The sequence below is a fragment of the Phragmites australis genome, chromosome 2 (genome assembly GCF_958298935.1).
Source record: "Phragmites australis chromosome 2, lpPhrAust1.1, whole genome shotgun sequence".
In the NCBI taxonomy this organism is placed as follows: domain Eukaryota; kingdom Viridiplantae; phylum Streptophyta; class Magnoliopsida; order Poales; family Poaceae; genus Phragmites; species Phragmites australis.
In genome coordinates this window covers 42,501,458-42,513,989 of record NC_084922.1, presented here as the reverse complement: position 1 = coordinate 42,513,989, position 12,532 = coordinate 42,501,458, and the positions used below count along the sequence as shown (strand labels likewise).

The 12,532-nt window shown below is 47.9% G+C and overlaps 2 protein-coding genes across 2 annotated transcripts; one reads left to right on the top strand and one right to left on the bottom strand.

The window, feature by feature from the left end:
• Positions 1–3,674: 3,674 nt before the first annotated feature.
• LOC133909002 (calcium uniporter protein 6, mitochondrial-like) lies at positions 3,675–6,816 on the top strand. Its single transcript, XM_062351257.1, has 2 exons — positions 3,675–4,299; positions 6,018–6,816. Exons 1-2 carry the CDS (start codon positions 3,886–3,888, stop codon positions 6,504–6,506), a joined length of 903 nt encoding a protein of 300 aa, XP_062207241.1. The 5' UTR covers positions 3,675–3,885; the 3' UTR covers positions 6,507–6,816.
• A 3,138-nt stretch (positions 6,817–9,954) lies between these two features.
• LOC133910135 (L-ascorbate oxidase homolog) lies at positions 9,955–12,260 on the bottom strand. The gene is made up of 3 exons (XM_062352651.1): positions 11,918–12,260; positions 10,688–11,791; positions 9,955–10,614 (listed from the first exon to the last, which is right to left on the bottom strand). Exons 1-3 carry the CDS (start codon positions 12,175–12,177, stop codon positions 10,311–10,313), a joined length of 1,668 nt encoding a protein of 555 aa, XP_062208635.1. The 5' UTR covers positions 12,178–12,260; the 3' UTR covers positions 9,955–10,310.
• Positions 12,261–12,532: the final 272 nt, after the last annotated feature.

Sequence of the window (12,532 nt, the reverse complement as noted above, 5' to 3'; positions counted from 1 at the left end):
ATGTATTGTTATTATTTCTTGTGATATTAATTTAATTTAATTTAAATTTAAACATGTATAAATTTATCCAAATTTATCACCTATGCGCCAGATCAGTCCCTTCTTCAGAAAGTCGAGGCCATGCTCAATTGCACGCCACGTAGGGGGATGATGCACTCGCCGGAACTGAATCGATGAGGCTGCAGTTCGGGACGTATTTAACTTTCAAAATTTGGGCACACAAACTATCTAAATGCTCAATCAGACACCATGCCTGTCTAGCCAAAAGGGCTTGGTTAAAAGCACGAAAGTCTCGGGAGCCGATGCCGCCGTGATCTTTTGGCTGGATCATCGTATCCCAAGAGAGCCAGTCTTCTCCCATTTTCGGATCCCCGCCAGAAATTACGAACCAACCTTGTTAAGTCATCACACAGGGTGAGTGGCACTGTGGCAACTTGAAAACGCTCATAATATATGTAGGAACGGCCTGGGCAACTGACTCGATCAATATTTCTTTACCTGGTCGGCAGTGTTGACGAGCAGCTTGCACGTGCATTCGTGGATATGGCCGTAAAATAATGATCCGTTAGCTGCTGTTGAGACTAAACAAATCTGCCGTTGCTAGATTTGAGAAAAGGTGACTGGGGGCGTAGGGCTCAGGGGTTGGTGGCGCACCACAGGTTGAAACGGCAGTGGACTGGTGGTTTTCTTTTCCAATTCGGGTCAGGGCAATGACAGTGGGGCAGCGGTAACCTTTCGTCTCGGGGCAAAGTGGCAGCAGCAGTGCTGGTGCAGCTCGTCGGGCGTGCATGTCGCGTCAGGTTGCTTTGTTCGTGCTGCGCAGCGGGCACCGCGTCCAGGCCGTGTCGACCGCGGAGTGGGCTCAAAGGCGTCGGTGCCGTTGTTTCTTTCCGACAATTTTTTAAGGGTACATTACCCATGTACCTACAGACGCGTAGGCTCGTATACACACTTGGGAGGTACAAAATCCCGTCGGAGAGAGGGCGTATAGCTCTTTACTGTTTATCAAAACTAATTTTAATAGTATTTTTGGATAGAAGTGAGTATATATACATCCACCTCCGCCTCTGCATATATCGTATGTAACTTAATATAACACAGATTAATCTTAGGTGCAACAACTACGAAGAAAAACTCCGTGAGCACCCGCTTTGAGCTTTGCTCGAGTACGGGCGGGCTCGGGCGCACGCCTTTGCCATCTGAGCTAGCGCTCGGTCTATGTTTCTTTCCGACAATTGAAGGATGGGTCCAGAACGAGACCACGGTTCTTCCTTTTTCGGATTTGGGGTCAGCTCGACAGCTCGCCACGTCCCGGCTAAGCCCGCGACGGCCGATGAGCTTTCTTATTCCTTTTTCCTGCGCTTGGAACGTGTCCCGGAACAAATTCCGGATTCGAATCTTTCTGATTTCTGGTCGTCACGAACTCCAAACAGTGTTGCGCTACTCCATGTACTTTCCTGCTTGTCATATTTTACATTGACACGCACCACAATAGAATCCCTACAAGGGCACGATTTTGAATTGATGAAATCCATACTTTTCGGTACGAAATAATGTGTTTAATAGTTATGAGTTTGCAAATTCATAGTAAGGGGAACCCTTCTAAATAAGATGTTTTAATAATTCTTTTTTAAAAGAAACTCGACTAGGGAGAAACGCTTACATCACACAAAAATTGTTTTATTTAATGACACTACTAGCGGTTATTTTAACATACAAGCACACACATTTATACATTTATCGTATTTTCTTTTTCTTTCCTGATAATATCCTATTTCGAAGTGACATATATATGATTTGAGTGTTGTGAGGATAGTCATCGAGAACCCCCGATACCCTGACTCTGTCAACCTAGTCCGGAGACGATCATGCTCAAAACCCCTCCGGACCCTCGGACCCTCGAAGGCTTAGGAAGGGACGGTGGGCCCGGTACGACCAGCGGGATGGGCCCACCAGTCATGTGATCGACCACGATGTGATCGGTGATTAATGTTGGTACAATGGTGGCCGCCCTAACACCCGATGCAAGTGGTGATCACCCTAGCATGCTGGACAAGACCAGCACCGACTGACCAAACGATGTGGCCACTTGTCGCCACAGCATCCACCGATTTTAGAGGAGGCCATTAGGATGTTTGATATTTTGATATGTGCTTGGGTTATATTTTATTAGATTGGTCCTAGGTCTCAGTAGTATAATGGCAACTTGTATCATGACTCTCGTAAGGATAGGCTTGTACACTTACTCTTTGAAAAGAAATATAAATATAGACCATAAGCACACGGTGCCAAGGAACAGATTTCCTGATCACTCTAGACACTTCTGTCCTCTTCACTTCTTCCTTGAGCTTGAGCCACTCCGGTGAGTTGATTCACGTTGCACCTTGTTAGTGGAAGACATATTTCTTTCACTAACAGCTGGTGCCGTCTGTGAGGATCGAACGGTAAGAAGCACTAAGAGAGGTAGAATGCCACAGAAGATGAAGACCACTAGGCACACTTGTATACTTACTCTTAAAAACAATACAAATACAGATCATAGACACACAGGGCCAATGAACAGATTTCCTGATCATTCTAGACACTCATGTACTTTCCACTTCTTTCCTAAGCTTGAGCCACTATAATGAGTTGGTTCTCATCACAACTTATTGGTGGAAGACATATTTTTTTCACTGACAAGTGTTGTTGAACTAAAATGACTACTTCGGTGAAAGACATATTTTGTTTAACTTTTTGGTGAAAAACATATTTCTTTCACTAACTAGCTCCGAGGCTAGTGGCCCACATACATAGGCTAGCGGAGCCATAGGCGTCGGGATCCATATGGCGACCCCTCCCCCCACACACACACAATAGAATCCCTACAATGATACGATTTTGAATCGATGAAATCCATACTTTTCTGGATGAAATAATGTGTTCAATAGTTATGAGTTTGCAAATTCATATAAAAGGGGAACCGTTCTAAATAAGATATTTTAATGATTATTTTTTAAAAGAAATTCGACTAGGGAGAGATGCTTACATCACACAAAAATCGTTTTGTTTACTGACACTACTAGAGGTTATTTTAACATCCAAACACATCCATTTATACATTTATCTTATTTTCTTTTTCTTTCCTTATAATATCCTATTCAAAATGACATATACTAAAATAATTAGTTCGGTTCGGCAAGATAGATGATAGCTTTTGCTTACAGAGTCTTGTACTTGTCCACCTTTATGAACAGTGTAAATCATAGTTAGATCAACTCCAACAGTGCTCTAAAATTGCTGTATCTAGTTCTACAATACTTTTTGCGGGGAGTACTGTGGCACTGGGTTAGGGTACTGTACCATTGAAAATCATGACTGTATATTTGCGGGGTTACTGTAGCACGCGTAACACTGTAGCGGTACTGTTCCTGGAGCTGGCAATGGGTTCGAGGCAAGAAAAGTCGGCCGGGTACTGTAGCAACACTGTAGCAGTATGTTCAGTTTGACAGCGGGATCTGAAGAAAAAGAGTAGTAGTAAATAGGGTAGTTGTTAGAGATAAAAAAATAAAAAATATTATAATAATATTTTTAAAAATAAAAATTTAAAGTAGCTACTCAAGATGACTTGCTTTCATCGTTAGCCCAAGCAACCAGCCTCCAAAAACCAACGCGCCGCTGCCTTTTTTTGTGCACAGGAAGCGACCCAGAAACCACGTCTCCAAAAATAACGCGGCCTCCGTGCCTCACCTCTTCTTCGCCTTCCCCTCGCTCTTCCTCCTCTCCGTACTTCCCGCTCCTTCCCTCCTCCTGATTTGACCGCATCCTCCCCCTTATCTCTCCTTCCTCTCTGCTCCACCCACCACACGCAGCATCAGAGAGCGGTCGAGAGGCAGAGACTGACCGATGTCAATGTGGCGCGTCTCCCGCTCCCTCCTCCGCGCCGCCTCGGCCTCGGCCTCGGCGGCCGGGCGCGGCGCCGCCGCTTCCCGCCGGTGCCCCCCGCCGCCATACGCCCTCCAGCGCCGCTGCAGCTACGCGTCTCTCCCGGCGGCGGAGGCGGCCGCGGGGAAGGACGGGGAGGTGGAGGTGGAGGTGACGGCGGCGGAGGCGAGGCGGCTGATGCGGCTGGCCAACGTGGAGGCGCTCAAGCGGCGGCTAGGGGACGGGGAGGTGATCCCGTACGCGGACCTGCTGCGCGCGTGCGAGGAGGCCGGCGCGGCCCGGACGCGCGCCGAGGCCGCCGCTCTCGCGGGCGCGCTGGACGAGGCCGGCGTCGTGCTGCTCTTCCGCGACAAGGTCTACCTACAACCCGACAAGGTCAGATCTCATTGCCGCTCTCTCCTCCCTCCCTCGTCGGCTTGGTTCGTTGGGTTCGCGGCTCGGTTTCTCCCGGCGATTCGTCGGGGCTTTCCGATTCTATTTTGGTGTTCGACCCGTTTGTTCGTCGTTTGCTCTCGTGTGAAGGCATTTTCGATGCAACCAAGAAGGCAATGAAGAATTCGTTTGGCCCATTGGAGAATTTGGTCGACACGGGTCAGGCCACGGGCGCTGAGGGCACATATCCGTGTACCCTTGTTCCATTGGGTTCAGATGGTGACATGAGGAAGCAAATTTTATATGACTCACAATATGCACAAATAGTATGGAAAGGTTTCATAAGATCTTTCTGAATAAAATCCTGTAAAATTTGGTCCCGTGACCTGAAGAGTTTGGCCAGCTTCCTGCGAGTACAAGTGGAAGTACAAGACGTGGTCCAATGTTGCATCATCATACCAATGGCCCATAGAATATAGATTCACTTGTTAGAACTGCGCGTACCATTCGATGGCAAGCTAATGGTTAGGTGGAACCAAAGCCCACAGTTAGATCCATCGTGCATTTTGTGCCGTCCGTTGAACTTGTTGATCGGGACTGGCCTTGGAAATCATCGTGAGCTCGTGGCCGTACTGTTTAGACCAGAAGCAACCGACTTGCAGGTGGCACTTTCTAGGGAAAAAAGTGATATACTTGCTTTTGGATACGGCCCCTAGGTGGTGGTGGGCTGGTGGCTGGTGGCTCACCGCGTGCGCCTCTCGGGTGCCCACGCCGGCCGCACCAGTGCAAAATCCATCCTCCCGGTTTTCTTTCATGGGGAGGAATTCTTTCGCGAATAAAGCATATTGGATGCCTTATCCTTTTCTACCACTTTCCTTTGCCCTGACCTTTCGGTCTCGTACAGGATGGGTCGAGGGTCATTGTACCTTCACACTGCATCTATCTTGTTTCTACCTTTGTCGAGTGACTTTTGTGGTACAGGATGCATTGTCCATTATCTAGACTACTTGTTTTGTGTATCGCGCTGCCAGTCTACAATGCATAAAGTTCGTCGTTTGATAGCAAAATCTTTGGTGGGTATGAAGAAAAGTGGTTTGCTTGAAAGTTGGTCGCTTTTCACAATGCTTATTCTATGTTCTTGTTTACGACTTCAAGGAATTCTCATAATAGCAATGTATTACTTTGTTAACTCTCAGTTTGTTCAGTAATGCATTCCTTAACCAAGCCTCCTTGTGTCACGTGATGTTACAATTTGGAGCCTTGGGGCAAGCTGAAATTCCTCTCAGTTATTGAATATTTGGAATAAAAGCAGGTAGTTTCACGAAAGATCTTGTAACATATTCTTAAACCATGTTTAGTTTCCATTGGGTTTCCACTTTTTATGTTTGAAACGTTTGTATGTGACAGTCTTGCATATCTTCTTGCGCAATTTTTCGTTATTTTTAAGTTGGCGTTTCTTATGATATGCCACGGTGTAAGATGATTTTTCAGGATATTGCCATTCCATGTCTCAGTGACATCGAATGTTTCAGTGATACATGGTGTAGCAAACTGGAACACAAATTAGGACTGTGGCATATGCTGAAAACCCACTTTAAATTTCTGCATTGAGTATTATCAGTATAGTTGCGGATGATGTCTTGTGGTCTTACATAAAGCAGTTACATGTCATTAGCTTATAGTTAACACTGGCACATACTGATTCCTCTTGTCTTATATAGATTGTGGATCTTGTACGTAAAGCTATGCCCCTTGCACTGACACCTGAGAGTGATCCAAGGAAAGAGGAGCTCAAGCAGCTCCAGACACAGTTGGAAGAGATCAACAAGCTCGCACACAAGCAAGTCCGGCGAATCCTCTGGTCTGGTCTGGGCTTTTTGATCACCCAGGTGGGTCTCTTCTTCAGGCTCACGTTCTGGGAGTTCTCTTGGGATGTCATGGAGCCCATCACATTCTTCACAACTACAACGGGCCTGGTTGTGGGGTACGCGTACTTCCTCATCACATCAAGGGACCCAACCTACCGAGACTTCATGGAGAGAATGTTCGAGTCTCGGCAGAGGAAGTTGATTCAGAGACAGAATTACAACCTGGACAGGTACCTGGAACTCCAGAGGTGCTGCAAGGATCCTTTGGAGAAGGTGTGCGGTACAAGCCACTCTTCCAACCCTGACATCGCTCATCTCCATGAGTTGTCCATTCACAAATGACAACAATTCACCATTGCCTCGTTACTTCTCATTCTCTTGGAGTAATATCAAGAAAGCACTACTAGCAAACGTAACCGGTGTTTCTTGCACTTGTGAGATAGACCTACTTCCTTCCTTTAGGACCTTCTTTGCGGTCTTCTCCTATGCAAATGTGTAGGTCAGCACAATCCTTTTTGTAGCAATGCTGAAGCACAAGCACCTGATAGTTGAAAGGCAAGCTAATTTGTATGACCAGACGCTTACCCACTACCGAGAGCTGTGTAACTCTGCAGTCTCTGCTAATATAGAACTATTTTCTTGTGACTAATTAGCTTTCTAGTCCTTTTGGTTGGCACGATGAAAGCTCTTATATTTGGTGGTCAAAATTCTCTGGTGAATCTGTATTGTACCGCCTGTTGGAAACTTGGAGTTGGAGTACTGCCATGGCGTCCGCTCTGCCAGTATTTGTCGGTGTTAATTTCCAGCAAAACGACACTAGCTGGGGCTTTCTATTTGATCACGTGTCTTTAGAAACGTACTTTGAAAGGGAATCCGGGGGATCCATATTAAATTTTTGAAGTAATTACCACGTGTTAAGACCATTGTAACCATGGCTGCGTAGTCGTGGTGCGAACAGATGTCCTGTGCAGTCTACACTGAAGCACGAAACTCGTATGCTCACATGAGTTGTGGACTCTTTGGGTCACATCTGACAAGAGAGCAAGGGAAACAAGCACTCGAGGAAATAAACAATTTCTTGTCGAAGTAGCATGCTCTTAAGCTTCAAATTTTCTGATCCAACCACAGAGGAGTTGCTTGTGCGGTTTTTTTAGTCTTTCTGAAAGACTTGCACTGTCCAGTATTCCAGTCTTTGTCTATGTCCACAAGCTGCAAAAGGAGTCGCAAACAGGCTTAGATCATGTAGCCCATGACGTTCTTCCACTGTGCAGGCGTGCCTGAATCTCTTAAAAGTTGGTGGAGAAGAAAAACTAGGAGCGCATGGTCGTCGAATACCTGATGCCCCCGGCAGCCGGCGGCCATCGTGTCTGGCAGAGGATCGACTCTGCCATCCACAATCCTTGAACGAAATGGCGGCGGCGGACCAGCGAGCGAGCGACCCCCTTCGTCTATTGGCCGGACGATGACACGAAGCTACTGCGTCGGAGCGGTGTCCTCATCGTGCACGAAGTTACCGATGCTGCCGCAAGCGACCATCGCTTTCGCGGAATCCAAATCGTTGCTCCGTTTCAGCTTGGATTCATCAGACAGCGACAGTCGCGCGCGTTTAGCTGACTGGAATGGAAGTCGCTCCCCTCTGCAGACTGCGGTTTGGATAATATCCCTTCTTGAGATCTGCGGCTTGGATACTGGAGAACAGAAAGAAGCGCACGAGCAGTTCTGTGACCGCGACATGGGCCCAGTTGGAGCACTGGACCCCCGTGACCTTCGGTAGCTTGGATGGAACGGCGGAAGGCCCGACGGATTCAGCTACGTGAGATTCTTCTCTTTTTGTCTTTTTTTTTTCTTCCGGTTCTCTTCTCATTACAAGGCGATGCACATACGCACCATTACACATAGCAGCCAATGCGCTCCTATCGGTCTTTCGCACGTCTACATTTTTCACCGTTGAGAGCACACGTGTGTGTAAGTAGTTGGAACAATAATTTGAATTCCGATGAATGGAATCGTACTACCATGAGTCCACCACACCGGAAGGTGATTCCCCTTATTTCTTCAAGAACCGACACAAAGCGTACGCGTCCAAACTATTACAAAGCAAAATACAAGGCAAATAGCTTCTACAAAGATAAACATACTCTATATTCAGGTTTGTTTGATAGGGTAGAGACTAGATCCAATGATTTCGGATTTGCAGAAAGTGTACTTGTTTTCAGTCCATCCCAACTCCCCAACAATTGGGTCTAGCATTACATTCTTAACAGTAAATTTTGTAAAGCTACATGTAAATTGTAAACTATTACAGAACTACTGACCTAAGAAGTTGTATGGTAAAAGTATAGTACGGTTAAAAAGTATGTGTGTGTGTGTGTATATATATATATATATATATATATATATATATATAATGAAGTTGTAATGTAAAACTAAACTTCCGGCCTTTTGCGTCAATTAAGGATGCACTCAACCATAGTTGTATCGCAAAACTATATAGACTCTCGGAATCTAAAGTTACCTCTCCTAATATAAAGGCATGTTTGGTTGGGTTAGGCCAACTCCAACGGAGTCGGCAAACCATCCACAAAATACTGTGCTCGATACTTTTATCGATTATGATTCCCGTATTTCTCTCCAATAGCTACTCCAAACCTGCTTTTTCACTGCTACAGTATGCGGGATGAAAATAGGGATCGGCAAATTTGTGGCCAAGAACAGGATCCCGCACACACTGTAGCTAGAGTATGCGTGTGGGCCCGAGGGAAGGAGGAGAGTAATGTAAGTTAGGAAATAAAGTAGTTATTGGAGATAGAAAAAATAGAAGATGCTGTAATAGTGTTATAGAGGATAAATTTTTAGAGTTTCTGTTGGAGATGGCCTTAAGTTTTTCTAAGAGTTGTTTATATAAAAGTTGCTTTTAAATTGGTTTTTGATGCAGATGAAATATATAATATATATAATACCCCTCAGAATATCATTCATCGGAAGTTACAAAAGCTCATCCAGATCAACTTATGATTTTTAGTAATAATGACATCTTTTTGTTTCCCAAAAGCTATTTTTAGAAATGGATTGTTTGATTCAGTTTTCTGCTTCTCGGTAGTAAAAGCCAAAAGAATCTAAATCAAACAAGGCCTAACTATAGAATCCATAATTTGATCTGGAGATGCTTCTGCAAATCCCGAGGAATAATGTTCATAGGTTGATATTAGAAGGTATTACACACATTGCACACTTATTCCAAAAGCTAGTATGCCAAGTATTCACAGTTTTGGAGAATTAACTTCTCGGAAACCACAACCCACTAATAATTGCACACTCGTTATACATGTGACATCAATTCAGTATATAGCAATCCGAAAAAATATGAAAGACAAATAATAAAAGGTTGAATGTATTTTTAAAATATATGGAAAACAAATAACGAACATCTAATTACGGAAGACAAATAATGAGACGTTAAATATATTTTTGAAAGGAGAAACATGATTCTATTTTGCACGATGACTGTTTGATCAAATTAGATGAACGGTGAAGATTGTCCGTTTCCATCACAACCGATGAGAATTATATATGAGTATAGAAGTATAGATAATTTTTTTTTTGGAAAGAAAAAACGCAGCAAGAACAGACATGCCCTATTGCTAAATATTTCTGCCGAGCACCATTTTTCCTCAACCAGAACTCATGTTGTGATTACAATCTATTGATTGATCCATATATCAACTTACAAAGTTACGCCGAACCCAAAAAATAAAATCGAAAGAGAAACATCAAAATTGAATCAGGAGATATATGCATGTACAAACATAACACAGAACAATAATAAGTTTCGTCTGAAGGGACTTATTGGATAGACTTACATATATCAGACAATTAAAGTTAACTCCTACTACAATGATTCGAGAGGGCGTCTGGACGAGCTCGTATGCCGATTCTTTCTCCTCGCCTGTAATTCCCATCCTCGCCCCTGATGACTGGTGCCCACATGAAGTTTAACTTATTCCTCGGGAGCAAAGTTTAACCGGACGAGAAGAATAGACGTGGGGACAGAAAAGAAAACGGCCGGGAAACTCTCTTCCATCTCGTTCTTTTTGTGTACAGCACCGTGCGCGCGCTCGCGGGCCATCGTGAAGCGAACCGATGGGTTTATGCGGCTTTGTAGGACGGCGGCATCGGCAGGCCGACGACCTTGCCGCAGCGGAGGCTGGTCTCGGGCATGTTGTACTCGTCCCTGAGCGACCGCCCCGGCGAGACGACGCTCACGTACAGCTGCTGGCCGAGGTAGTGCCGCTCCCAGATGTTGGACCGCAGGTTCCACATGCCCGCGTTGTCGAACGTGAGCATGATCGCCGTCCACGACCTCGGGTAAACCTGGATCGTGTGCCGGCTCACCGTGTCGAGGAGGTTGTACGTCTTCCGGCTCTGCGGCGTCCATGTCCCTGGCCCCATGCTGCACGTTCCCACCGATCGGTCAGGTCAAGCGCTCGCTTGCCGGCCCTTGCACGTCGATATGGAATACTTACCCGGCGGCGAAGAAGGCGTAGCCGTTGAGGTGGAAGGAGTCGATGCTCTTCTCGGGGTTCTCGAAGACCACCTCGATGAATGTGCGGAACTCGGTGCTGATGACGTTGGGGGCGAGCTTGAGTGCCGAGCCCGAGGCGGGGGGCACGTCGCCGATGAGGTTGTACTTGAACACACCGTCGGTGGCGTTGAAGTACTCGGCGAGCTTGAGGGGCGTCTCGGCGTCGACGTGCGACACGCCGTTAAGGCCGTACCGGACCTTGCCGTCGACCTTGCCGCGGCTCGCCGAGATCTTGATGGTGCGGGTGATGTTGATCTGGCCGTAGTGGTAGGACCCCTGCGGATTGGGCCGCGCCGCGCTCGCCGTCAGGTTCCACCGGAAGGACCTCCACTGGTTGATCGACCAGGCCCAACCGCTTGGGCTCTCCGGCAGCTTGGGCGACGGTGGGGTGTTGGAGCCGGCGTAGCGGATCACGGCGGTGATGGTGCTGACCTCCTTGATAAACCGGGTGGACGCCACTAGGAAGTAGTTGCCGGGCTTCTGGTCGGCGGTGACGAGGAAGGACAGGCACTGGCCGATGTGGACGTCGAGCGAGTCGTAGGTGTTCTGCACGGTGTGGGAGCCCTCCATCTCGACGAGCTTGAGGATGTGGCTCTGGATGCGGACGTTGAGGGACGCCTTGATGCCGACGTTGCAGACGCGGAAGCGGTAGGTCTTGCCGGCCTCGACATTGTACATGGGCGGGTTCGAGGCGTCCTTCTCGTTCTTGCCGTTGATGATGAGGCCGGCGGGGCGGCCGATGCTCTTGCCGGCGTCGAGGTTCTTGGCCAGGACGGTATGGTCCTTTGTGTACCAGTCGCCGACGAGGACGGGGAAGTCGTCGGCCGGGCGGTCGAAGGGCACGGGGATCAGGTCACGGCTGTGCACGCTGATGAGCCCGTAGCCGCCCGCCGAGCGCTGCATGCCAAGGCTGGGGAAGTAGAAGAAGCTGCCGATCTGGTCCTTGGGCTGCCAGTGGTACGTGAAGTTGGTGTTGGGCTTGATCGGGCACATGGTGCCCGCCATGCCGTCCTGCCACGAGTTCTTCCTCTGCTGGATCCCGTGCCTGCAACACCCAAAGATCCATCATATCGATCAATTGAAGCAAAACGGCCAGCAAGTCCATCGAAACAAAAACATCTCTCCATTCATTTCTTATTTCTGTCTCTTTCGTAGGCACGAGATCCCGTACCAGGTGAAGAGGAGCGGCTGGTCGAGCATGTTGAAGACATTGATGACGATGTTGTTGTTGGAGGTGCAATTGATGGTGGGGCCCGGGAACATGTCGTTGATGAGGATAACCTTCTGCGGCACCCCCATGATGGTCTTCGTCCCGTACGTCACCTTCCACTCGAAGAAATGGTACGGGTCCTCGGCGCAAACCATGGCGACGAGGGCCAGAACGAGCAGCGCGGCGGAGGCACCGCGCATCGTCATCGTCGGCCGGACCATTCCACGCTCGTGGGGGACCTCTCCTACGCACACCCTTTGGATCGATAGTAGCTAGCTTCCTCAGACGGTCAGGTGACGCGCCATCCGGCCGGTGGCGGGGGCGGGCAGAGGGAGTGGGGACGGGGAGGCGGGCAGGTGCAAGCTTATATTGGTCGAGCGGCCATTGGAAGGAGCGGTGCGCGCGCTGTCCGTGCCGAGGTGGTTTGCTCCCAACGGCAAATGCCCTCCCGGCTTGCCCGCGCCTCCGCTCGCTTCGGCACCGGCGATCTGGCTGCCTATCCTCCACCGGTTGCTCTATTCTTGACCCGTTCTTGCATGCCCTGCTGCGGTTCGGTGATCTGGCCTGGGTCCGGTC

Excerpts from the sequence above, each read along its gene's own strand:
- LOC133909002 (XM_062351257.1), top strand. The coding sequence starts at position 3,886 with ATGTCAATGTGGCGCGTCTCCCGCTCCCTCCTCCGCGCCGCCTCGGCC. Across the intron at positions 4,300-6,017 it reads TCTACCTACAACCCGACAAG|ATTGTGGATCTTGTACGTAA; the intron begins GTCAGATCTCAT and ends TGTCTTATATAG.
- LOC133910135 (XM_062352651.1), bottom strand. The coding sequence starts at position 12,177 with ATGGTCCGGCCGACGATGACGATGCGCGGTGCCTCCGCCGCGCTGCTC. Across the intron at positions 11,792-11,917 it reads CAGCCGCTCCTCTTCACCTG|GCACGGGATCCAGCAGAGGA; the intron begins GTACGGGATCTC and ends TGGGTGTTGCAG. Across the intron at positions 10,615-10,687 it reads TACGCCTTCTTCGCCGCCGG|CATGGGGCCAGGGACATGGA; the intron begins GTAAGTATTCCA and ends GGGAACGTGCAG.